Below are 25,887 nucleotides of genomic sequence, written 5' to 3' on the forward strand. Positions count from 1 at the left end.
CCATCTGCTCTTCTTCCTTAGGCGGCTGCTGGCGTAAAGGATGTAGATTGGATGGCTGTTGCTTGACAACTAAAGAAAAAAATGGTTTAGTAAACATAACCAGGAAACAAGATAGGAAAGATGGAAAAATTATTTGTTGAGAGAGGACACTGATTCTAGGTGCCCATATACCTTAAACAAAGGCATAACAAATATCATAGTTTAAATAAATCTGCTTTTCTAGGCAATAATTGCCACCTAGCAGCAACTAGAGGAATTGCATCTGGGACAAGCCTGCAAATTTTGGAGGTACAGCGATGAAGGTCCTGTAAAATCACCTTTGTGATGACGAAGGATGTCCCCCCATCAGACAATATTGTGGGCAAAAGGGGGTGATTATAAAAGGAAACATTAGCAACCATTCCTGGTTAAAAGTTCCAATCTTCATCACTATAGAACCAGGTTTGTGCAGTTCTCTCCTAGGGAGAGTCCTTGCTTTGGAGAGAGAAATTCACTGGGAAGCCAGCAGGCAGCATTGCTCTCAGGAAGCATGATATGAAGGAATAGGTCATACTTTTAGCACAGAAAATATTGAACATATAAAGTAGACATACTAGTCCTAATCCATAACTCTTAAGAGATACACCTATCATCAGGACTTAAATTCTCATATAGTATTTTCTGGAGCCCACCACACACCCTCCTCTCCATTTGGGGCTCTGGACTTCAGCTGCAAGGCGGTGGGTCTCAGAGTTTTAGCCCCATGAGGCATGCTGGGGCTCAGTGCTTCAGCCCCACAGGGTGTGCTGGGGCTTGGGGGCTTCTGTCCTACAGGACATACTGGGGTTCGGGGCTTCTACCCTTCAGGAGGCACCTGAAAATATTTACCGGAGGTCTGCTCCAGACAGCTCTGGCTGAATATAAGCCCTGCTGTGATGAAGTGGGAATGTCCTTAATGTTTTCTCTGAATACTGGGTGGGTGCCTCAGTTTCCCCTAGGCATTTCTTAAGTATCTAGGTGCTGGGATAAGGGTGTGTGATTGTTGCACAGCCCTAGAGGGCCAGTGTGTTGGTGTCTGCACAGAGACTGGCTGACACTCTGTCTCCTAGCAACTGATGGCCTAGGCCCCTCCCCTGCAAGGTACGAGTTGAAGGTGTTGGAGAACAAAGAGATCAGGTGGCCTCCTGGCCCGGGAAAGAGACAAAGGCCAGAGGAGGGGCAGGAGAGTTTCAGTTTGGAGCTGGCTGGGGAAATGAAAGGAGGCCCAGATGGGGCTCTGGCCTCCCTGCCCCCCAAGACAGACCTGACTGATGGGTCCTGTTCTCTGTACCTACAAGCTCTGTTTTAGACCATGTTCCTGTCATCTAATAAACCTTCTGTTTTATTGGCTAGCTGAGAGTCACATCTGACTGCGGAATTGGGGTGCAGGGCGCTGTGGCTTCCCCAGGAGCCCCGCCTGTGCAGACTCGCTATGGGAAGCGCACGGTGTGGAAGGGGATGCTGGATGCTCTGAGGTCAACCCCAGGAAGGTCGAAGCTGTGTAAGCTTCTTGCCCTGGAGACAGTATGCTCACAAAGAGGAGGCATGCTCCCCCAGAGTCCTGACTGGCTTCGTATGGAGTAGTTCCAGAGCACTGCCCGGTGACTCTGTGACACCTGCCTATCATGTTAAAAGTCTGCATGGAAAGAAGGCCATGAGAAAGCCTTGGCATGACAAACAAGCAATATTTCAATTCATCAGTAATTTCTCATAAAAAACATCCAAAATACTTTTTTATAGTAAAGGTGGACACTGTGCATCCGTCCATGGAGATGTATAATAGAGCACATTTTTAGCTTACCAGTAGAGGGCTTGGTGCAGCTGTAGGGGAGCAAACAAAGATCTGAATGGGCATCTCTAAAGGATCATAATGCTGAGGGCATGGAGGCTTTTGAGAGGGACATGGTGAGTTCAAAGATCCAGGCTGTTCCTCTAAAACTCACCCCAGGCCCTGGATTTGCAGTGTGTAAGGGCATAGGGGCTAAGATATTCCCCGCTACCTTCAATATTGCGCAAGAGCAATAGTGCTGTTGCACAAGAATGTTGCCAACTCTTGTAATTTTGTCATGTCTCATGATATTTGTTGTTTTTTTTAATTAATGGTCCAGCTCCTGGAGTAAAGTGATTATGTGAGAATCTCAGCTTCCATTTTTTAAAAAGTAGGTTTTTACCTCTGATGGTGAAGAGAAAAATCTGAAAACATGACCTGAGTGTACCCTAATGGCTCAGAAACCATAAGGCAATTAAAAAAAACAAAAACAAAAAACAAACACTTACTAGATCTTAATGATTTTTAAATGTTTGGGAGTGGGGTGTGAATTCTGCAATGGGAACCTGTTAAATATGAGTATGGAAAGTAAGCATTCGACATGAGAAATAAGAATAAATTCAGTCCAGAGAGTGCTATTGTAAAAGCTTGTAACACCCTCTTCTGTTTCAGTATATATGAATAGTGCTGCAGACCTGTGTGTTCATTCTTGTATGCACACAATACATATCAGCAGCATGACTGTTTGCATAATATGTACTCTGCACAAATTGTTTGGTTATTACAAAATATTTATGAATTTCACAGCTGCCAGTCATACTTTTACTATAGTCTCACACAGGCCCTAAGTAAAGTGTAGAAAATGGATACACTTTCCCAGGCCCTAGGCCGGGGGTGGGCAAACTACCGCCTGTGGGCCGTGTTTGGTCTGTAACAATTTTTAATCTGGCCCTTGAGTCAGGGGCTTGCCCTGCTCCAGCGTTCCAGCCGGGGAGCAGGATCAGGGGCTTTCCATGCAGCTCCTGGAAGCAGCGGCATGTGCCCTTTCCAGCTCTTACATGTAGGGGCAGCCAGGGAGTCTGCATGCTGCCCCACCCCCCGCAGCTTCCATTGGCTGGGAACCACAGCCAACGGGAGCTGCAGGGGCAGCACCTGCAGATGGGGCAGTGCACAGAGCCACCTGGCTGGCGCCGCTCCTCTGCGTAGGAGCCGGAAGGTGGGACATGCCGCTGCTTCAGGTAAGTGTTGCCTTGAGCCTGCATCCCTGAGCCCCAACTCGTGCCCCAAGCCTGATCCCCCTGCTGCCCTCCAAACCCTTCAGTCCCAGCCCGGAGCACCCGCCAGTACCCCAAACCCTGCATCCCTAGCCCCACCCCAGGGCCTGCACCCCCAGACAGAGCCTCAACCACCCCTGCACCCCAGCCCTGATCCCCCTCCCACCCTCTAAACCCCTCGGTCCCAGCCCAGAGCACCCTCCTGCAACCCAAATCCCTCATCCCCATCCAGAGCCCTCTCCTCCAGCCGGAGCCCTCACCACCCCCCCCACACCCCAACCCCCAATTTCGTGAGCATTCATGACCCGCCATACAATTTCTATACCCAGATGTAGCCCTCAGGCCAAAAAGTTTGCCCACCCCTGCCCTAGCCTAAGGTAGGCACCGGCCAGAAGCCCATCAATGCAGCATCCGATGAAGTCAGCTGTAGCTCACGAAAGCTTATGCTCAAATTAATTTGTTAGTCTCTAAGGTGCCACAAGTACTCCTTTTCTTTTTGCAAATACAGACTAACACGGCTGCTACTCTGAAACCTGTCTTGATCAGAGTAATTTCTCACTGCTGATGTTATTGAAGAATTAATGCAACTTCAAGATCAGTGTCCCATACTTCTGTTGGAAGCATGCCTTGTGAGAAAAGGTACGGGAATTTTGCCACCCTTATGACAATAGAGAGGTAGGAAACTGAAACAATTTCATTATGAGACACCTGAGGAATCATGTTCTATCACCCCAGATGACGCTGAGCCTTTATTCAGAAGGAATGTGTTCTATGCCATTTTGGACAATGTTATCCGTGAGTTGAAGGGCTGCTACAAAGCAACTAATGACATTCGTTTTATGTTTCCTTTGGTTCTAAGGTATGTCACGCTGGAGCCTGAGAAATTGAGAAGTAGACATTTGGATGCTGCTTTCTTGGGGATCTGAGAGAGAACTTCCCAGCGGAAATGGTGTATCCGGGAAAAAAAAATCTTCACCTCTGCTTTTGGCAAAGAACATGAACTGCCTCTGCTACCGTTTAGAACAAAGCCTGCACCTCATTTTCAGTGGCGCGTACACAGTCCCAGGCATTTTTTCACCCATTGCCCGTGTCTGGGTGAGAAGCCAAAGGAAGTTTCAGGGAGCTGGCCCGCCCCGGAGAGTGCGGCTCGCTGCGGCGGCCCAGCCACGCTTTACGCGGACGGTCCCTGGCTAGCTGACATGACCTGGCAAGGCAGGCGGGTGGCAGCGGCGTCACCGGTGATGTTGCAACCCAAAGGGCTAGACCGGCGACGCGGCCTCTCACTGCCGCTTCACAGACACACGGGGCAGTGACGGCGTCTGCGCAGGCTCGCGGCCCAGTCACGGGTCGGCCCTGGACCAGGCACAGAGCACCTGCCCGCCCAGCGGAGAGAGCAGCGGGCTTCCGTCCCGGAGACGGCCCACGCCTCATAGGCAGGCTTTGCTGACGTCTCTCACCCCTCCCCGGTCTGGCCCCCGGCTAGGCAGTGCGCACGCGCTGTCCGGCTCCGCAGGGCCTCGGCTGGAGAAGGAGGCACAGCCCCCTCCGCCCTTCGATCGATGAATCTGGGAGCGGCTACTCTTCTCTGGGGAGAGGGCGGAAGTTCTAATCTCTCAGCCCAGACTTATCGCTCGCGGAGCAGCTCGCCGGTCAGGAGCTCGCGCCGGAGTGGGGGGAAGGAAGATGGTGAGGAAGGGGTCGCTAGGCCGGGGCCAGGGCCGGGGCCGGGGCCGGGGAGCGGGCACCCGTCGAGCCTTGGACCGCTGCCGAGCCCGGGCCGACCCGGTGGCGGGATGTGGGAGGGGCCGTGAGTCAGCGCTTCCCATGTGCGGCCGGGCCAGGCCGAGGGGGATGTCCGCGCGCCGCTCCGGCAACCGGCGGGGACAACCTGGCTCAGCTTCGCCTTTAGCGGGTCCTGCGGCTTCCTCCGCCCGGCCCGAGCCCAGCGAAACCCGCCCCCGCCTTTCACAGAGCAACCGAGCCTCCCCCCCTCGAGCTCCCTCCGTTCAGAGACCGGCCTGCCCCACCATAGAGCATCCGTCTCCCTTCGGAGACCATCCCCCAGAGAGACTGACTCCCCGAGCAGCCCCCTTCCCTGCAGTCTGACCTCCCGCTTCACATAGATCTTCTCCTCTCCACAGCAACCCTTCCTCCATTCAGAGACAGACAGACCCCCCCCCCCCACACCGGCCTACCCCAGTCTCCTATAACCCTCCCATGTTCTCAGCCCACACAAGCCAAATCTGTTTCCCCATCTGAGTCCATTCCCCATGAGCCAAGTTGAATTATAGTAGCTTTTAATTTCTAATTCCGAAAAGACAAGTGGAATAACAGATAACATAAAATCAAACCCTGTATACTTTAGATATGCTTTACTGTGCAATAAGGGAGAATATTTTACAAGTCACTGTATATAAACAGAAAAAATACTCACAAGTGCAAATATCTGGGCCTAACATTATGTACATGTATTATGTTATGTGCCAGTGGTGTGAGTTATCATGTAAATCCAAGAGTTTATGATGCTTTATGCCATGTTAATAGTAGCATTTTGCTGTCATTTCAGGTTAATCCCCGTAGTAGCTATGTACAAGAAGCCATTATAAGGAAATTACATACCTGTAGCTGTTTTATAATTTTCTTATAATTGTTTGAAATGCAAACAAACTCTTTATTTCAGTGCATTTTGAAATCATTAGTTAACTAACTTCCTGTTAGGAGAAACAAACACTTATTTTTCAGTAGAACAAAAATCAGAGCACAGAAAATGAAACAATTGCAGAGTTTTGAGCCATGAATGATTCAGCAAGGTACCTGAGCATGTGCTTAACTAAGCATGTTTGTAGCCCCATTACTTATTTAAAGTTACAAATGCTTAAGTACCCTGCTGAACTGGGGCTTTAGTTTAGGAACAATGAACTGTTGGGTTAATGGATCCAGGTGCTTGCATTACACAGTAATCCTTTGATTTTGGTGAGACTATCCACAGGCCCAGGATTCTGTGTGTAGAGTGCTTATTTCAGGAAAGGGGCCTAAAGTTTTAATGATTACATGGCAAGCTAGCATTGCCTATCAGCTTAATCACAGTTGGCTTTAGAAACTTACAATTCATTAGGCAGTATCTTTTAATTGACCCATCAACAATGAAGTAGAAAACTGCCACTGTGTAAGACACATTTGTATTTTACAAATCATCTTGTGTAGCAATGGAATCCTATGCTATAGTCTCTTATAGCATAGATGACAGGAATAGCTGTAGTTCAGTCAGAGTGGATAGTCTATTTTTGGGACTACAGCATCTCTATTCACCAAAAATAAGGTGTGGACAGAACTGGAACAGAACAATTGAGCTGGGGGATTTTGAAAGGCCATATGTGGAACAGTAGTTGGAGGACTGAATTGCTCTAGTTTCAACTGTTTCAGTGCTCTTCATGCTAGCACTAAACCAATGCAGGCTGAAATATAAATCAATATTTACCCCCTGGAAAAAGAAAGTCTAATCCAAAATGTATACGTCACATTGTAAATCATTTGTAACATCTTTGTGAGTGGATCGACTGTGTTTTACAAGTGTACAGAGGACCTACAAAGTTCATAGCACAATAAATTTATGGAGTATAGATAAGACCTTGGTGTCAAGATCTATACTTTAGATCTTTAGAATGCTGCAGCATTCTGATAGGTGGGAAGTGAAGGGGACACCTTCTACTCAACCCTCCCCCCAAGCTCTGTGTAAATATTTCTCCTCACCACAGTTAAAGCTCCAGGGTACTAGTTTTTTTCAAGCAACAGCAGAATGAAATTCACCTGATTCGTGACAGGTTCACAATTGTCCGCTGTGTAATGAATACTAGCAGTGAAGACTAAACAATTTTCTTTTTGCTGCAGCTCGGCATTCCTCACCAGTAACATGGCTCCTAAGAGAGCTTTGGTATCATTGATTGGCTGCCCATGCTTGAACACTCTGGCTTCCCACCCAAAAAATCTGTAGACAATTTAGAATTGGTGTTAGTTAATGCAGACAGGATTATCATTAACCCATGCAGGAAATTAATAGGAATTTCTGCATGTTTCTCAGGGGATTATAGTGCAGTGAAGCTTTCCACTGCCCCCAAACTAGCTATATCAAGATTGCTGCTCAGATGCAGACCCATCAGTGTGTAAACAGGCTGGTGATGGCTTTTGGGTTAAATATCTTTAAAAAGCATTTGTCTCATAATTTCTTGTTGCCAGGGTACTGTAGTTAGGTTTTAGGTTCACAGTGCAAGTCAAATGTATACTATGTATCTTATGCTGAAAATGTTTTGCGGTGTCATTTCGTGTTAAAGTAATTCAGAGCACAGTAAGTATTATGCTGATACAGTAATGTTGTGTTTACTAAATAATGATGGTAAATGTGCAGAAAAATATATTGTGGTCAAGCTCTTGTTTCAGACTGGAGAAATTGTGTATGTTGGATTAAGCAAAGAAAATTAATATAATTGAATGCTCAAAGGTTTTCTTTTCCCAGTTTCGTATTATTTTCATACTAATGAATTGGTTTTGTTCACAGTTTCGCAACCAGTATGACAATGATGTCACTGTCTGGAGCCCTCAGGTAAAAGAATATAATCGCGTTACTTGCTTTCCATTTTTCCTTTTCTCACTATTATGGTAGTGGCATGAAGGCAGTGGATGTCCTGTTCTCATAGCTCAAAGAGTATAGTGCTGCGGGTGCTGCTCCATAAAGCAACTTTTGGATGTTTTAAAGCACAGTATGAATAATGTTGTGTCTTAACACACCAGGGAACTGTTAAATATGCAGTTTTGAGGATGAAGTTTGATTTTTGTTTTTATAGTTGGACTTTACAATAATTTTATTAACCAGCATTTTGCTTGTGTACAGAAGATATATTACTATTTACTAGATATGTTCTGCAGGAGTATGTTTAGTTCATTTTAAACCCTAATGTTGGAGTATTGCTGGGGGGCAATCATCCAACACTTCAGATTGCTTTTGTAATGTGAAATGTAGAAACATTCAGTTATATAATCAGTGTACACAAGCAACTTGATCAATTAATATCAGGGTGGATTTGATTTAAATCAAATTGATTTAAATCACTAGTCGGAAAGACTCGATTTAATCTTGGATTTCTACATAAAAGTGCATTCTGGAATATGTTGCTCAAACAGTTTCACTTTTGTTTCTACTGCCTGTCCCTCCCTTCTCACATTTATCTCCAGACTTCTTCTCCTTGTCCAGATCTATTCTGTCCCCAACAATATTCTGTTCATTGAACTTTTTTAAACGTTGCACTTTTAGAGAGAGGTAAGGGACTGACTCTGTGTACACAAATTTGTGGAGGGACAATAGGGTTGAGGTCTGTTATCTCTCACCTCCTATATTTATTTATTTTAAAACATTTCTGCTGTTAACAAGCATGTTATCTCTGGAGACACAAATCCACAGTTTGAGAACTGCAAAACTAAGTATCTTTGATGGTATCTTTTTGACCAGGGGCGGGCAAACTTTTTGGCCTGAGGGCCACATCGGGTTTCTGAAATTGTATGGAGGACCGGTTAGGGGAGGCTGTGCCTCCCCAAACAGTCAGGCATGGCCCGGCCCCCTATCCGACCCCCCTCAACCTCCTGCTTCTTGCCCCCCGACGGGACCCCCGGGACCCCTGCCCCATCCACCCCTCCCTGTCCCCTGACCACCCCTGGACCGTCTGCGCCTGACTGCCCCCCCGCCACCCCATTCAACCCCTCCTCTCATTCCTGACCCCCCCCCAGCTGTCCATCCACCCCTCCCTGTTCCCTGACTGCCCCCGGACTCCACCCCGCCACCCCCACCTCTGACTACCCTCCGCTGCCCCATCCAACCCCTCCTCTCATTCCTGATTGCCCCCCCAGGATCCCTGCCCCATCCAACCACCCCTGCTCCCTGACCATCCCTGGAACCCCTGCCCCTGACTGGCTCTCACCGCCCCATCCAACCCCCCCACCTTCTTCCTGACTGCCCCCTGGGATCTCTGGCCCCATTCAACCCCCCTGTTCCCCGCCCTCTTAGCGCCCCGACCCCTGTCCGCCCCCCTGACCACCACCCCGAACTCCCCTGCCCTCTATTCAACCCCCCCTGTTCCCTACCCCCTTACCGTGCTGCTTGGAGCACCGGTGGTTGGTGGCGCTGCAGCCACGCTGCCCAGAGCACTAGGACAGGCAGCCGAGCCAGCCATGCCACTGTGCAGCAAGAGCTCGCAGCTCTGTCGCTCAGAGCATTGCGCTGACTGCGCAGTGAGCTCAGGCTGTGGGGGAGGGGCCGGGGGCTAGCCTCCTGGGCCAGGAAGGTCCCACGGGCCGGATGTGGCCTGCTGGCCGTAGTTTTCCCACCTACGTTCTAGACTAAGCACTGAGTCTCATGGGGTAGATAGATTATTTAGGTTAATCTTTCTATACAGAAGCCCCTGGAACCCCATAAGATTGGGTCCCTAATCCATGAACTATTGGAACTCATTTACAAAACTTTTTTCTTAAACATTACATTAATATATTGTCTCATACTATAGAATTAGAATTTATAATCCCTATTCCATGGTGAGATATCTTTGAGCTATAATGTATCTTAATTAAAACTATCTTTAGATAAAAAGAAAAGGAGTACTTGTGGCACCTTAGAGACTAACCAGTTTATTTGAGCATGAGCTTTCGTGAGCTACAGCTCACTTCATCGGATGCATAGCATATCGCACGATATGCTATGCATCCGATGAAGTGAGCTGTAGCTCACGAAAGCTCATGCTCAAATAAACTGGTTAGTCTCTAAGGTGCCACAAGTACTCCTTTTCTTTTTACGAATACAGACTAACACGGCTGTTACTCTGAAACCTATCTTTAGATAGGTTTTTTCCTCAAAATCATTTTATCAAAAAAATCTGATTTAAATTTAAAAAATCTGATTAAAAAAATCATTGATTTTTAACCACCCTGATTAATATATTGAATGAGATATTTACAAACATAAAATGGAGAGTGGGAAAATGCAAAAAATTGAAGAGTTGAATTACAAAAGGACAAGGTGTCTCTGTGATGCACTAACATTCTGTAGTTACAGTGCCTTGTCAGTTTTCTATGTATTTACTTGGTATCTGCTGTAATATACAATATGTAATTATGGAGGCCTCACAATGGCTCCAAGTTAAGGCTGCATAGAGATTTACATGTAGCAGGAATTAAACCATTTGATATGAATAATGTACCTTTTCAAAACTTAGAGGTTAGTGTTTGAGTGCAGAATGAATCTTCTGAAAACTAACAAGCAAACCTCTTAATTGCCTAAGTTTTAGTGAGTCCAATCTTTTTCTGATACTTGTAGCAAATTACAGAAATTGAGATCTGAAAACTGACTCACTTCTAGATTTTAGCAAAATCAGAGATGTAAGCTATTTTTAAAGTTTATTAATGTTAGTGTAAACTGTAAAAATTACTGTTTCTGCATGGCAGTTATTATTAGTGAAGATTTTAATCAAATACAAATTCCGGAAAATAAAATCGTGAGGCTTAGATTTGCCTTCACAGATCTTTACTGTGAGATCATGTGCCCTGTTATGAGTGACAGATCTCATTTCAAAGCAGCTAACCAGTTGGGCAGTGTGTTTGGTAGTATCAAGAAGCCAGACTGCCACAGTTACAATCTTACAAGTTTGCCCTCGGGCCTTCCCTATTCTGTAGTATTGACTGCAGACTGGTACATGTCTGGTACAATTTTCAAACTATGGTGTTGAGATCCTTGAATGAAAGGTGTTATGTTACTACACTGTGTCTTCTGTAAGGTTGCCCATCACCATAGTATGTGAGTGCTATACTCCTAGGTTTGCCAAAGGCCTACCCAATTCCTATCTTGCCTGTCTGATATAAAACCCTGGTGTTGTGTTGTAACTGAACTATCCACAGAAGAAATCTTAAACTTGATATGCCCTTATGTTTATGCCACATATACTAAGCCATATGAAAACTGCAGCAAACATGGTTTGAAGCTGCATGTGAAATGCTGAAGCATGCGGGATTTAATATGCCCCCAGGCACCAGTGTTCTAGGATGAACAGCCAAGTAATTGCTCTTAATCAGATATGGTACTTGTTAGTGATATACAAACATTATATGGGGTGAGACATAAGTGCAGAGTTCACATTCTAGGTACCTGAATTCTGCATTTTAGTTCTTTCCAACTTTTTCATCTGTGTGACTTTAACTTTGAATTTCCTGGTATACATCTGTTTTATTTTTAAAACTGTAATGTTCCTTAAGATATTTGTTACTGGTGCCTAATTACTGCCTTAACTACTGCTCAGTTTTATTTTTTATCTGATATTATTTATACTTTGTTGTACCTTGATACTATGACAAAGAGGTGTTTAAAAAGGACAATTAAAATAGCTATTCTCCACAGGTTGAAATTACTTCTCCACAAACTCTTGTTTTTTAAAAAATAAACAAATAAAAATTAGTAGGTGGACTTAAGGCAGTGGTGCAGCAGATGCAGTGGTGTGACACCATAATATTATTTTTTGGATCTGTTGCTGTTTATGGTGCCATAAAGGAGTAATCAGGCCTTAATGGTGCATGCTGTCAATCTTTCTATTAGAGTCAAGAATATACATTTCAAAGACTGGAAAGGATTTTGACACATGACTTGTGATCTTCTGTGTCAACCATGCAGTTCTTAGTCAATAAATAGATGTATATGGGACAGCCCATAATGGTTTCAAAGTACTCTGTGACAGGAAATGTCTTATCCCCTATTACTGAAATCCCTTCTTATCTCAGTGGAAAATAAGAGTGTTTTAGATATTTCTGGTAGATCTTTCACTGTTGTGATAAATGTAAAACCAACAACCTCACAAATCAGTTAAAGGTCTGATTTCAGTTGAGACTGAAAACTCTGTTCTTAATTAATCTTGAGTGAAATCTTGGCCCACTTAAGTCCATGGCAAAATTCTCATTTACTTTAATAGGGCCAGGATTTCACCCTTTCTGTGTAGTTATTGCAGAGTCTCTACCTTTCTTATATGGAGAATCAATTTTAGAGTTGTTAATTTACTTCATTCTGTAGGGCCGAATTCATCAAATAGAATATGCTATGGAAGCTGTCAAGCAAGGCTCAGCTACTGTGGGGCTGAAGTCAAAAACCCATGCTGTTCTGGTTGCTCTAAAGGTAAATTTAAGAAAAAACATTGGAATTACTTTTTTCTTCTTGCAAGCGCAAACATGGTAAATCCAAGGCTTTTATCATTGTTCAATTAAAATGTCAGATAAGGGGAGGTAAATTTCTGGTTTGGGGCAGGTGAATTTTATAACTTTTTTTTCTTTTATACATTAGAAAGTAAGATTTACACATTTTCATATGTTTTAGCACTGGTGTAGAACTACTAATATTTTGATTAATCTGTGATAAAATGGGTCTTAATCCTGTGGTAGAAATGGAAGAAATTGATGAAATTGTCTAGTTAAAAAGCCAAATATATATTGGTTCAACTGACCCTCCCAAATAAAGAGGAAATAAATTCATATAAAATATTTACAATCCGCTTTTTTTTCTTCAGTACATTTCTTATTGGGGTGGGATCAGCCCTTTATGTCTTATGTCTATTGCAAGGTTACAGATTTGGGGCTGTAAGTGTTCAGTCCTTACTGATAGTTGCTCGCAATTTTTTTTAAGCATTGTCCCTATTGACTGACACATTGTTTAAAGTGTGCTGCAATAATTTGTATGACTAATATGGTTTTTTTGTATATAGAGAGCACAGTCTGAATTGGCAGCTCATCAGAAAAAAATCCTGTATGTTGACAACCATATTGGCATCTCAATTGCTGGGCTTACTGCTGATGCAAGACTGTTGTGGTGAGTGTCTTATCCCGGGTCTACACTGGGGGTGGGAGATCGATCTAAGTTATGCAGCTTCAGCTACGTGAATAATGTAGCTGAAGTCAATGTACTTAGATCTACTTACCGCGGTATCTTCACTGCAGTAAGTGGATGGCTGACGCCCCTTCCGTCAATTCCGCCTGCGCCTCTTGCCCTGGTGGAGTACCGGAGTCGACGGGAAGGCGGTCGCTTTATTGCGTCTAGACTAGATGCGATAAATCGACCCCCGCTGGATCGATCGCTGCCTGTCGATCCAGCAGGTAATGTGGACGAGCCCTTAGTGACTAATGTGTACAGTATTCTAGTAACAATGAAGTAAAAAAAAAAAAAGAAAACAGACTTCTCATACTGTCATTTAATGGGGCCAGCTAAGAGAACTTGCCTGTGGTTACTGGTCTCGCACTAATATGCAAGAGACCAGGAGTGAAATCCTTGTCCTATTAAAGTAAATGTCAGAACTCCCATGGGTTTCAGTCGGGCCAGGGTTTAATTGCTCGGCTTTATTCCCTGTCCAATTGTCTTGCTTCCCCAAGCTGGTTGAGACTGAGCAGTCTCAGAAGTGTACATCACACATTGGCTACTAACAATTCCTTCAGCTAGTGATGTAGATCAACTCTAGAGAGGTATTCTTTTGAACTCTCAGCTGGCTGTGTGGTTCTGGCAAACGAGATAAATATAAAATGAGCAAGAAGGATTCCTTGGTTGGGTAGAAAGTGACAGAAAAGGCATACAAAGAGCCGCTTACATATTCATTGCAATAACATTCCAAAGGAATATTTCCTATTCATTTTCATCCAAATAACCCCTCTTCACTGCATATTCTATAAACATCTGTTTTACCTTCATTCATAGTGTTTCATCTGTACAATATTCTTTCATGCATGTGGTCTTCTATACAATGATGGCTCATAAAATGTAATTTTATAGTGGCATTTTTGGTCTTCATAGGCAATGCTGAAACTGTAATAAAAATACACACCCACACACAAACAAGCTTAAAGAGGAAAATGTCAAGTTGGAGGAGCTTCCTTCTGTTTGTGATCCATGTATTTTTATTTTCTCTTCTTATAGTAATTTCATGCGTCAGGAGTGTCTGGATTCTAGATTTGTGTTTGACAGACCTCTCCCAGTGTCCCGTCTAGTGTCTCTAATTGGAAGCAGTATCCTTTTTATGTTTTAGATATATATCTATATCTATATATATATACACTGTATTTGACATGTAATAACTCCATGCTTTTCTTAAAATTCAGTTCAGTTTTCACTTTGTTGATGTGTTTAGAACTCTTTTATACCAAAATATTTATTTTATTTGTTTTATTTCAAGCAAAGATTACCTTGAAAGTTACAGGAAATAGATGCAAAGATCTTGTTTGTTCTTTGGGAGGACATCCTTTCCTCATCCATGGAATTCGTAGACAAGGCAATGAAGTGCCATGCAGGAGACCTACTGTAGAACTGGAAACAATTTTTTGAATACTTGTTTTCTGGATCACTTAAAAAGCCCCAGATAATGTCACTTTCTGATGGAAAGAGCACATTTAATGTTACTGCCTCATTCCTTACTTACATGCCTTAATTGCCTATCTCTGGAACACACTAAGCATTTCGTACATCCATTGTACCTGATAAAAGCAAGTGCATCAAAGGAAACGGGGATGAAATTGACCAGACTAACATAAAATCAGTCACTCATATTACTTTCCTGAATATTCCAGTCACTTTGTTTGGGGAAACTAATTGCTATAGGTCTGATTGGAGGTGAAGAAGACCTTACCATTGGTGCTCAAGACAGATGATGAGATCTGTTTCTCTGGAATAAGTTTTTTCCAGGAAATGGCTAACAAACCATATAGCAGTTCTGAGGGAGTTTTACTTGGATTAAGAATAAAATTTAAAAGGTATTAACTTGTTCTTTGTGAAGAGTCCTTAGCTTGTTTAAGAAACCCAGATACCAACACAGCGATATGGCAGAAGACCATATGGTGTAGGACTGCTCATTGCAGGTTATGATGTAAGTACACTGTGTGTGTGTGTGTGTGTGTGTGTTTCCGTTTCAATTTATCCAAAAGAAAAATGCAGCCAGTACAATATTTCACTTTTATAGCAACTAACATTTTGTTGAGAGGGAGGCTGACTATAGCAGTACTTATCAATATTCATCTTGCTAGAGGAACCTCTCTTTTTCTAGACCCTGAAAGTTAATTCTCATAAATGTTAAATGAAGGTCATTTTTCTTCAGGTCCCTGGAGTGGGTATTGATGCATATATGTATACATATACACACCTGAACCCATGTGGCTTAGAATTTAAAAAATGGCTAATGATTTTGGGGCCCAAAATGAGACACTTTAAGGGGGCTTGACCTTCAGAGGGTGGGTGTTAACCACTTTTGAAAATCAGGGCCCCTTTAAGGTGTTTCGAATTGGTTATCCAGTTTGTTCTGTATAGCACAGACAAGTCACTGTTCTGATGATCTTACAAACTAAGCAAGTTGAAGGTAGTGGGCAGCCTGATTGAATCTTGCATGCCAGGGTTCAGCCCTGAACAGGTTTGTACATTTGTACACGTGGGAAGCACTGGGAAATACGTTCAATAGGTCATAAAATGGGAGCTATTCATAATATAAGATCAGTACAATTGATAGGATTTTACAGAGAAACAGGGTTTTCAGTGCCATCCATTGAACTTACATAAAACGTCTGATTAAAAGACATAGTGAAAAGGGGGAATTTAGAAAATTGAGGCTTGAAGCAACTATGTAACAACTGCAATGTGAAGCACAGTATAAAACATACCTTCATGCATATATGACACAAACATCATGTAACACAGTTAGTGCTAAAAAATATTTTAGAAAACTGCATGCCTTCCTGTGAACAGTTTATAAAATTCACACCTTTTTTGCCAGGATATGGGTCCTCACATCTTCCAAACTTGTCCTTCTGCAAACTATTTTGACTGCAGAGCTATGTCCATTGGTGCTCGTTCACAGTCCGCCCGAACTTATTTGGAGAGACGCATGGCTGAGTTTGTTGACTGTGAGTGATGAGACTCTTCTGTTATATTTTCTAATGATCTTTAAATATGTGCTTGTTTTATTTATATCGCATCTTATCTGGTAATATTTATTTACTACTGTGCAGAAGGCGAAGATATAAGAGTTGAATAGAAATAACCAATGTAAATCAGGAGGAAGAAAGAAAGTAGATTCAAAACACTGCAGGTTTTCATGTCTAACTTATTTCAGTTGTTTAGCAGGCCAAATGAAGGAAAAGTGTCTGCCTGGAGAACCTGAGAGAGAGTTAAACAGGAAGAATGAATTTTGTTTTTAGAGAAAGTGATGTTCCTTCCATTTCAGAGAGAGGATAGTATTTCAAGATATGCATGTTATTTGTCTGCACAATATTTAATCTGTAAATAAGAAGTGGATTTTAAATCCCAAATTAATTTTATTTTTAATAATTATCAGAGGCCACTGAAGAGCTGTGGGGGAGTAAAGCAGCTCAGGTATCATGGCCCAGAGACCATATAAGTACCTAGATGGATTTATTTGCCATTAGCTTACAGTGTAATACTATTTTTGTGATTTAATTGTCTTGAATGCAGGGAAGGATTGGTTCCTTATGGGCATACTTGGATTTCCAGTTACCTATCAAAGAAGCAACATGAGTAAAGCAGTTTCGGGACGGAGCTAGCCAGACTATTTTTCCAGCTAGGAATGGAAGGTGGGGGAGGGAAGGGTCTCAGGAAACAATATTGTACAGTTAACTGTTTTTCTGATGACAATGTATTGTTTGTAGGTAACCTGAATGAGCTAGTTAAACATGGTCTGCGGGCTCTCAGAGAGACCCTTCCTGCAGAACAGGATCTGACCACCAAGGTAAACACCAGGATCTTCCTCCTTACTAGAAATTACCGAGACACAGTTGATGTTAAGTATGGGTGTGTATTGTAATCCTCCTTTTAAGTGTGGGAGTCAAACATTAGTATTTAAGTACAATATATTTAAGTGTGAGTCTAATTCCATATACTATCAGTGTACTATCAGTTCTGAGTCTTAATCTTATCGATTACAGTGTAACTTTCTGAACTTTTAGTGTTTGACTTTAACAAAATAATGTTACTGCTAAATAGAAGACTGTTTCCCTTGTTAGTGAAGTCTCGTAAATTTCTGTGTAAAATAGCTCTTCTTTATTTTATTAACTTTATTGATGATTATTTAAGATTTGTTGAACATAGCAAAATTAGTTACAGCATAGAGTAACTCAGCTTCATGCTTAAATGTTCATTTACTTTTAACTGGAATCTGCTGTTGGTTTCTTCAAGATAAAGTATTTACCTTCATGTTTGTGGGGTTTTTGAAATACACTGTACTGTTCCCCCTAAAAACAATATAAAGGGGGCTGGAGCACTGAGTCTTATCTCATGATTTCTGACCCTGAGACCTTGTCCTTTGGTTTATAAGATAGGTTTTTTATATTTTTTCAGTATAAGAGAAATTTCAGTATCTTAAAATTTTAGTATCTTATCTATGGGGCTCATAAAATACTGTCAATGAGAATTTTTCATCTGAACCAGTTTTTTTTAAACACTTTTATATTAAGGTCACTTTAAAAAAAAAACTATTTTAATTCTACTGTGTGATTTTTTTTATCCCCTTTCTGGCTACTAGCCCCCATTCAAAACTATTTGTTTGGCCTAGCCTAGTCTTGCACATTCTGGAGCTGCTGCAGAGCTCCTTGAGCATAATATGAAGCAAATTGTGCTTCCAACACTTTCACATGCCAAGCTCAGTGGAATCCCAGATGGTTATGTTGGTCATCTTTCTTTGTGTTCGATGTGCTTTTTCTTATTTACACTTTTTGAGTTTCACATACTTAATACCTGGAGTTACATCTTAAAATTTCTAAAGTAGTAATGAAATGTGTTTGTTCATTCATGCCTATGTCCAAGTATTCATTAAATATTTTACATGTCTAGCAATATTATTATTCAGGTACAGTACAAGGCTATTGATAAAAGGCATATGGCCAGTGGGATGCACAGGGATGCAGGCACGATTTGCGTTGGTTATCGTTGTGCCTCATATGGAGGACTTAAAGAAAAGTCTTTCTGGATTATTAAATAAGTAAACCTACACATGTGAATAACAAACCATGAACACCCAACAAACATTTTACAAAGTCTTGAACTTCCTTGGCCAATTTCCACACCTGTTATTACCTCTGCCAAAAAGCCATATCTTGTAACTCTGTTTCCATATCACATTAAGTTCTTCAGTTTGATCATTCATTTTACACAGTTCTGCCATGTTAATTTACCGTTCTTTTAAGTGTCATGCCACTTTCTAAGGATCCATCTCTTTGCACAACTTAGGACAATTTTAGTCCATTCCGTAAGAGGCTTTGTAGTTCCATGTATTGATAAAAATGATAATATAATTCTGACTCGGCAGGTAATATGATTCCACAGTATTTCTGGTTTCAGAGTAACAGCCGTGTTAGTCTGTATTCGCAAAAAGAAAAGGAGGACTTGTGGCACCTTAGAGACTAACCAATTTATTTGAGCATGAGCTTTCGTGAGCTACAGCTCACTTCATCGGATGCATGCTGTGGAACACCTGACCGGAAATATCTGATATTAGAGCAATGCCAAATAAAATGTGAAATAACCATACTTAGTTCCACACTGACATCATTTATTAAATCAGATGTGCAGAAGTCAAGTAAATTCTATGCATAATTTAAAATTGTTACTAATTTTAGCCTTACTAGCAATCTTATAATATAGTCCAATATGTTTTTACTATTATTTTCTTAAAGTATATGTTTAGATCACATTCCCATATCCTTTGAGAAACTCAAGTGCACGCATAGGATAAGAGACAATGAGAGAAGGCTGCAACTTTTAATATATAAAGATTTATGGAAGATGACTGATACTCTGGGTAATCAGATAAATAACGTGAAATTCCATTAATTTTAATTGAAATGAAATCTAGTTTGTTTAATGCATTGGGATTACTCTGGATTTACACTGGCATTGCTAACATCAGAATCTGGCCCTAGGTCTGTTTGATTATCTTAAAGTTTATGTTAAGATAAGTTTTGCATTTTGTTTTTGGTGTCAGGAAACTTAATACAGTAATGTTTTCCTGAGGTACTCTTTGGGGTTGAACCAAAATCCATTGAATTCCAAAAGGAAGAGTCATGCACATTAGTGGGTTTTGAATCAGGGTTAATAAAAGCTTTTCATCTTAGACAGTTTTGTTTGTTTAAAATATTTACACTAAATACATGCTGAAACCAGCAATTTTAAAAAATCATATGGTATGTTTGTTTATAAATGCTGAAACACAACCAAAAAATGAAAGGAGCTGAACCTGTTGTCTGAAATAATCAAACTGCCTTTTTGGCTGATACGTTTTGGAACATGATAGCATCCTTGTAGAGAGTGAACCTCCCTCACTTTCTTTTTTCTAAGGAAGCCTGCCATAAAGTAAATCTGATACAGAATTTCCTTCCTTAATTTGATTCACTATGCCAAATGTATCTTAATCTTAGGAGGAAGCTGTAGTTGATATATTTCCCAAGTAAAAGCTGCATAAAGTTAGAGATTCGCAAGAGACAGTTTCTCAGTTCTTTTAACATTGTACTTAACAGAATGTTTCCATTGGAATTGTTGGCAAAGAAATGGAGTTTACTATCTATGATGATGATGATGTGGCGCCATTCCTGGAGGGACTTGAAGAAAGACCACAGAGGAAGGTATGTGACTTAGTTAGTTAGTTATCTTTAAAATAGTTTGAGTATCTATAATCCTCTGCTATAAGACTGAAGATGAAGGCCAAGAAGTCTATTTAACCAGACTAGTCTGAATTAGCAGAAAGCTCTCTCAAGTTGTTTCCATCTTCTCACCTTGTCTGTGCCTGGCTACTGCTGTCAGAACTCCCACTCATATATCTGCAACAAAAATGGATATCTCAGCTTCTGAAACCCATCCCCTTATGTAATTTCCTCCTAATCTCAGTCTCGGTATTAGCTGTCTACTCATTACCTCTTGAGGAAACTAACGTAACTCTTCTCCTCCATTCATACCTTAATTAATCCTGCTAGCTCTAGATTAAATCTCTTGTATCTAGATGGAGGAGTAGGGAGGTGATCAGAAGCTGAGGCTGCATTGTTTTTTGTAGGTATGTGAATGGGAATTCTTAGTGCAGAGTTTTGCATAATCGGTGTCGGGTTAAAAGGATTTGTGTAAAAGCCTGTTCTTTGATTGGTTTATAATGACCCTTGGTTAGAGTACCTGGATTTGCCTAATTGACAGATGTACAGCAACTACTCTGATGGCTGAAACACTTCTGTTTCAATATATGTATTTTTGCATGAAACTTCTTAAATCCTTAGTCCATCATGTGGACAGTGGGAGGTAATGGAGGCTTGATAGAAGCTGAAGAATCACTTGTAACTTGCATAAAGTAGAGCGGATTGCTTCTACCCTGTTGGTAAAGTGCTTTGAACATATCAAGCTCTATACAAGTGTAAAATATTATTACCCTGACCTTTTAACTCAAAGATGTAGCTTACAGATACTGTAAGTCCCAACATGCAGTTCTGCCATGCCTCTGATGAAGGTGGAGTATTATATGTTGGGGCCTGTACACCTCTGCTTGCCTTGTTTCCATGTTAATGTGGGGGTTATGGGAGCCTCATTGTACATCTGTGGGCTGCATTTTGCCAGCCCTATCACAAAGTTAATTCCTGTGCAAAGCTGTCTCTTTCCTGTTTGACTTCTGCCCTTTTATGGTAAAAAAAATAAATAAATAAAATAAAATAAATACATTTTTTGTATTCCTCTCCTTAAGCTTGCTCCACCTGCTGAGGAACCTGCAGAAAAGGCAGAAGAACCAATGGAACACTAATATTTGTGGATAAGCCCATGTGTTAACCTATATATAACAATATAGGAATGTTCCTCCATTAATCTTTACCCTGAACCAAATGCATATTATAGTAATTAGGGGAATTAGTCCTAGAGTATTTTCAAATATCCCTAAACTGGCATCAAAGTTGTCATACCTTTTCTCTGAAAGGAAAGGTATAATCTTTTTTTTTTTTTTTTTTTTTTAAGTACCAAAATACAATCTGTTTTGTATGAAGAGCATATTGTCTTGTAAGGACATCTGGAATAAATTTTTCTTTCTTGAAACTTGCTGTATTGATTTGTTTTAAATCTGTTACACAAAAGAATAATTGGTCAAATTACTTGCATTATCTCTTCATATATATTTTCAAGGCACACACCAGAGTGGTGTCTAGGTACCAATAGATATTTGACCATGTGTTATATTAGCTACTAAACTAGTAGCTGATCAGTGGGCTTCATTACTTTTTTAAAATGAATTTAGTGCTCTTGAAAGGTGCTGAATTGACAAATGGAAAATGAAGGTCTGTTTATCTTCTCTGCATCTTATCAATGTCTCAACCTTTACCTGGAAGTCTAGTAATGAGGGTTGTTCACTTCTCTGTGCTGTCAGTTCTTGGCATTTCTGATGAGGCCTCCGTTCGATGATCTCAGCTTTTATTGATGGTGGTTTAATGATGTTGGATCCCTGCTCATTTAGAAATGAACTGAGTCAATAAATTCATTTCACAAGAGCCACTAAAAATAATCAGGTTGGTAGGGACTTTCAGAGCACTAACTGGGCTAAAATGAACTGATGAAGGAAACTTATGTAATTCTCCTATTCCTGAAACAGGCCATTTCTTCTACCAAATAAATGGTGAGTTGTGGGATTGGGACGAGAGACGTTACCAGCCCCAAAGCCATCCTGACTGTGTTGTGACTTATTAACCATGTGCATTTTATGGATCTCAGTCTGCAGCACATGACACAATCCGTGTTTAGCCACAGTTTGGGTTTAAGTTGAATGCTATAAAATCTAAATTACCTTTAATAACAAGACTTTCCATGCCACAGTTGTACAGATCAGCTTATCTAGTTTCTCACTGAGATTCCATAGCTATAGATTCTGATATGCCAACTGAAGTTATAGTGAGTTTCAAATACTTTTTTCACTTAGCACAATGGCGCTCTATAAATGTGATAAGCAAATGAACTCAGCATTATTTTTGTTTCCACCGTGTTTCACACTCGTATCCTTTGTATTAGCGTTTAGTGTTGTAAGAAAGGTATTTGTAAGATATAAATGGGTGGGGGCATGGATTCATTGTGTCTTAAATGTCAGGTTAAAAATATGTTCTTTAACAAATTTTGTTGTGTAAGTTACTAATCTCACATTGGTTATTTGCACTAATGCACAATGCTGTCATGTTGGGTTGCAAACACTATATGAGAGTGTTTAAATACTTAAGAAAACATTTTTATTTCAAAAATGTTAGTGGGATTTGTATTTTCATAAAATCACAGAAATGTAGGGCTGGAAGGGACCTCGAAGTCATCAAGTACAGTCCCCTGCACTGAGGCAAGATCAAGTAAACCTAGACCATTCCTGACTGGTATTTGTCCAACCCGTTCTTAAAAACCTCCAGTGATGGGGATTCCACAACCTCCCTTGGAAGCCTGTTCCAGAGCTTACCTCCCTTTATAGTTAAAAAGGTTTTTTTCCCCTAATATCTAACCTAAATCTCCCTTGCTGCTGATTAAGCCCATTTACCTCTTGTCCTGCCTTCGGTGGATATGGGGAACAACTGATCAGTCATTCTGAAAACATCCCTTAACATACTGAAGACTTATCAGGTCCCTCCCTCATTCTCTTCTCCCTCCCCCCCGCCCCCCCCCCAAAAAAAAAAAAACAAAAAACCAACAAAACCGAAACCTAAACGTGCCCAGTTTTTTCACCTTTCCTTATAGATTAGGTTTCTAAACATTTTATCATTTTTGTTGCTCTCCTCTGGACTCTTCAGTTTATCCATCTCTTTCCTTTACTGGACTGGATGCACTACTCCAGCTGAGGCTTCACCAGTGCCACGTAAAGTGGGACAATTACATTCCGTGTCCTACATACAGCACTCCTTTTAATGAAAACCAGAACAATATTAGCTTGTTTGGCAACTGCAGCACACTGTTGACTCTCATTCTAACCTAGCCAGTTATTCCCCATTTTGTAGTTGTGCATCTGATTTTTTTTTTCAGTTAGGTAGTGAAGTACTTTGCACTTACCTTTATTGAATTTCATCTTGTTGAATTCAGACCAATTCTCCCATTTGTTGAGGTAGTTTTGACTTCTAATCTTGTTCTTCAAAATATTTGCAACCCCTCCCAGCTTGGTGTTATCTGCATATTTCATGAGCATGCTTTCTACTCCATTATCCAAGTCATTAATGAAAATATTGACTAGTACCGGACTCAGGACTGACCCTTGAGGGATCCCACTGCTGTCAAACTCAGAGGGCATATGTAAACTATTGATAACTTACTCTTTGAATAAGGTTTTTCAACCAGTTGGGCACCCGCCTTATAGAAAATTCATCTAGACTGCATCTCCCTAGTTTGCTTATAAGAATGTCATGTGGGACTGCATCAAAAGCCTTACTTAAATCAAGGTACATCATGTTTACTGCTTCCCCCGTATCCACTATGCCAGAAGTCCTGTTAGAGAAGGAAATTAGGTTGTTTGGTATGATTTGTTCTTGACAAATCTGTGCTGGCTATTCCTATTTTCGTAATAATTCTGTTTTCTTCTAGGTGCTTATAACTTGATTATTTAATCATTTGTTCCAGAATCCTTCCAGGTATCTAAGTTAAGCTGACTGGTATATATATCCCTGGGTCCTTTTTGTTTTCCTTTTTAAAGACAGGTTACATGTTTGCCCTTCTCTAGCCTTCTGAGACCTCACCCATCTTCCATGAGTTCTCAAAAATAGTGCTAAGAGTTCCAAGATTGCTTCAGCTAATTCCCTAAGTAGGTGAGGATGAATTTCATCTGGGTCTGCTGACTTGAGTGTATCCCATGTATCTAAATATTTTTTCCCTATTTGGCTTGCACTCCTGCCCTCTTGTTGCTAATATTGTGTTGTGTTTTCATTTTTTAGTGAAATCTAAAGCGAAATAGGCATTAAACACTTCAGCCTTCTTGGTGTCAGCAGTTATTAGCATTCCTTCCCTGCTAAGTAGAAGACCTGCACTTTCCTTTGTCTTTCTCTTTCTCTTAATTTATTTGAAGATCTTCTTATGATCTTTTATGTCCCTTGGCAATTGTAATTCATTTTATGCCTTAGCCTTTCTGATTTTTTTTCCCCTGTGTGCCTGTGCTATTCTTTTGTACACCTTATTAATTCATCCATGTTTCCACTTTGAGGCTTCCTTTTTGATTCTCAGCTCATTAAAGAGCTCCTGATGGAGCTATATTGACCTCCTACTATTCTTATTGTTAGCTTTTGTGTCTTTCTCTTTAAGAAACTGCCAGCTCTTATTCCCTTGATTTTCTTCCCATGGGACTTAATCTCAGGTAGGTAAGTCTGCTTTTTGAAATCCATTGTCCTTATTCTCCTACTTTCACCCATTCCTTTCCATCGAATCATGCAATCTATATTATAATCACTTTCATCAGTTGCTTTCCACTTTCAGATTTGCAACCAAATCCCTGTTAATCAGAATCAAGTCTAAAATGGCTGTCCCTCAGTTACTTCCTTCACCACCTGAAACAAGAAGTTGTCTCCATTGTCTTCCAAGAACTTATTGGACACTTTGTGTTTTGTCATATTATTTTTCCAACAGATGTTGGGGTACCTGAAGTCCCCCATTACCACCAGGTCTTGTGTTTGGGATATTTCTGTTGTTTGTTCTAGAAATGCCTTATCCACCTTCTGATCTGGTACTCTACAGCAGACCCCTCCCATAGCATTGCCCCTGTTTTTTACTCCTTTTGTCTTTACCCAGAGACTTTCACCTGGTCTGCCTTTTACTTCCTTCTGGCCCTTGGCACAAGTATAACACCACCTCCCTATTTATCATGCCTGTCCTTCCTAAACAAGCTATGACACATTTTACCATTTTTTCAATCATAAGACTTATCCCACCAAGTCTCCCTGATGCCAATTAAATAATTGACCTTTTGTACTAAAATGTCCAGTTCTTCCTGCTTTATTCCCTGTTGTACTCCTGGCATTTGTATATAGACATGTAAGATGTTGAGTGGATTCCCCCACCATTTTCCCTCTTGTTGCTCCTATGACCATATTTTAATTTCCATTTCACCCCCAACATTCTAGTCTTCTGTTAAGGTCACCTATTTTTTACACCTACCTTCAGGCTTTTGTCACCTGCCCCCTTTGAACCTAGTTGGAAGCCATTCTCACTAGGCTGGTGACTGTCCAAAGATGCTTTCCCCCTTCTTGGACAGGTAAACCCCCTTTTCTTCCCAGCAGTTCTCCCTCCCAGAACAGCACTCCATGCTTGAGGAAGCCAAAGCCCTCCTGTGACATTCTACACCTTGGAGGAGCGTACTGAAACCCCCATAGTCCTCATTTTCATATAAGCGTGATCTTACATATAAAGCATGCCTTGCAAGGTATCAGGGGAAAGGTTATGATCTGCTGAAAGTCATTTCTCTATCCATGTATGCATATCATTAATGCATATGAAGTTATGAGAATTCTATTGTATGGAGGTCACTAAAACATGCTGTAAGTTAGGGAATCAGCCAGATATTAGCTCCCTAGAGGCAACAGCAAGGAAAGTAACCAATGTCTGGGCAGGGGTGTCAAACAGCCAATCAACAGCCATTGTCCAGCAAGGGAGCTACAATGCCGTGATGTACCTGCATGAGGCCACACCAGGGGAATTGCTTAGCCTTGCTTGGAGAGACTCAGCAATGCCCCCAGACATGCCTGGAATTGTGCTCCCCAAGCACATGGACTGAGGGTATAAAACAGACAGAGTGGACACATACTGGGCCC

The 25,887-nt window shown here is 41.3% G+C and overlaps 1 protein-coding gene across 2 annotated transcripts; it reads left to right on the plus strand.

Moving 5' to 3' along the window:
* Positions 1–4,430: 4,430 nt before the first annotated feature.
* Positions 4,431–24,300, plus strand: PSMA1 (proteasome 20S subunit alpha 1). Of its 2 annotated transcripts, XM_043549794.1 has the most exons (11): positions 4,591–4,746; positions 7,613–7,657; positions 12,152–12,253; positions 12,837–12,940; positions 14,036–14,124; positions 14,908–14,978; positions 15,876–16,005; positions 16,768–16,847; positions 19,630–19,775; positions 23,599–23,601; positions 24,288–24,300. In XM_043549794.1, the coding sequence occupies exons 1-9, from the start codon at positions 4,744–4,746 to the stop codon at positions 19,753–19,755; spliced, it is 750 nt and encodes a 249-aa protein (XP_043405729.1). In that variant the 5' UTR covers positions 4,591–4,743; the 3' UTR covers positions 19,756–19,775; positions 23,599–23,601; positions 24,288–24,300. The 2 variants fall into 2 exon arrangements, with proteins under 2 accessions (XP_037755676.1, XP_043405729.1); XM_037899748.2 differs by lacking the exons at positions 23,599–23,601; positions 24,288–24,300 and adding an exon at positions 20,832–21,175 and having other exon boundaries at positions 4,431–4,746; positions 19,630–19,734.
* Positions 24,301–25,887: the final 1,587 nt, after the last annotated feature.

Source organism: Chelonia mydas, chromosome 6 (assembly GCF_015237465.2).
Source record: "Chelonia mydas isolate rCheMyd1 chromosome 6, rCheMyd1.pri.v2, whole genome shotgun sequence".
NCBI classification, from domain to species: Eukaryota; Metazoa; Chordata; order Testudines; family Cheloniidae; genus Chelonia; species Chelonia mydas.

Bases quoted from the DNA above. Each gene is read 5' to 3' on its own strand.
- PSMA1 (XM_037899748.2), top strand. The intron at 16,848-19,629 runs GTAAACACCAGG...TGTACTTAACAG, and splicing joins AACAGGATCTGACCACCAAG to AATGTTTCCATTGGAATTGT. The intron at 19,735-20,831 runs GTATGTGACTTA...CCTCTCCTTAAG, and splicing joins AAGAAAGACCACAGAGGAAG to CTTGCTCCACCTGCTGAGGA.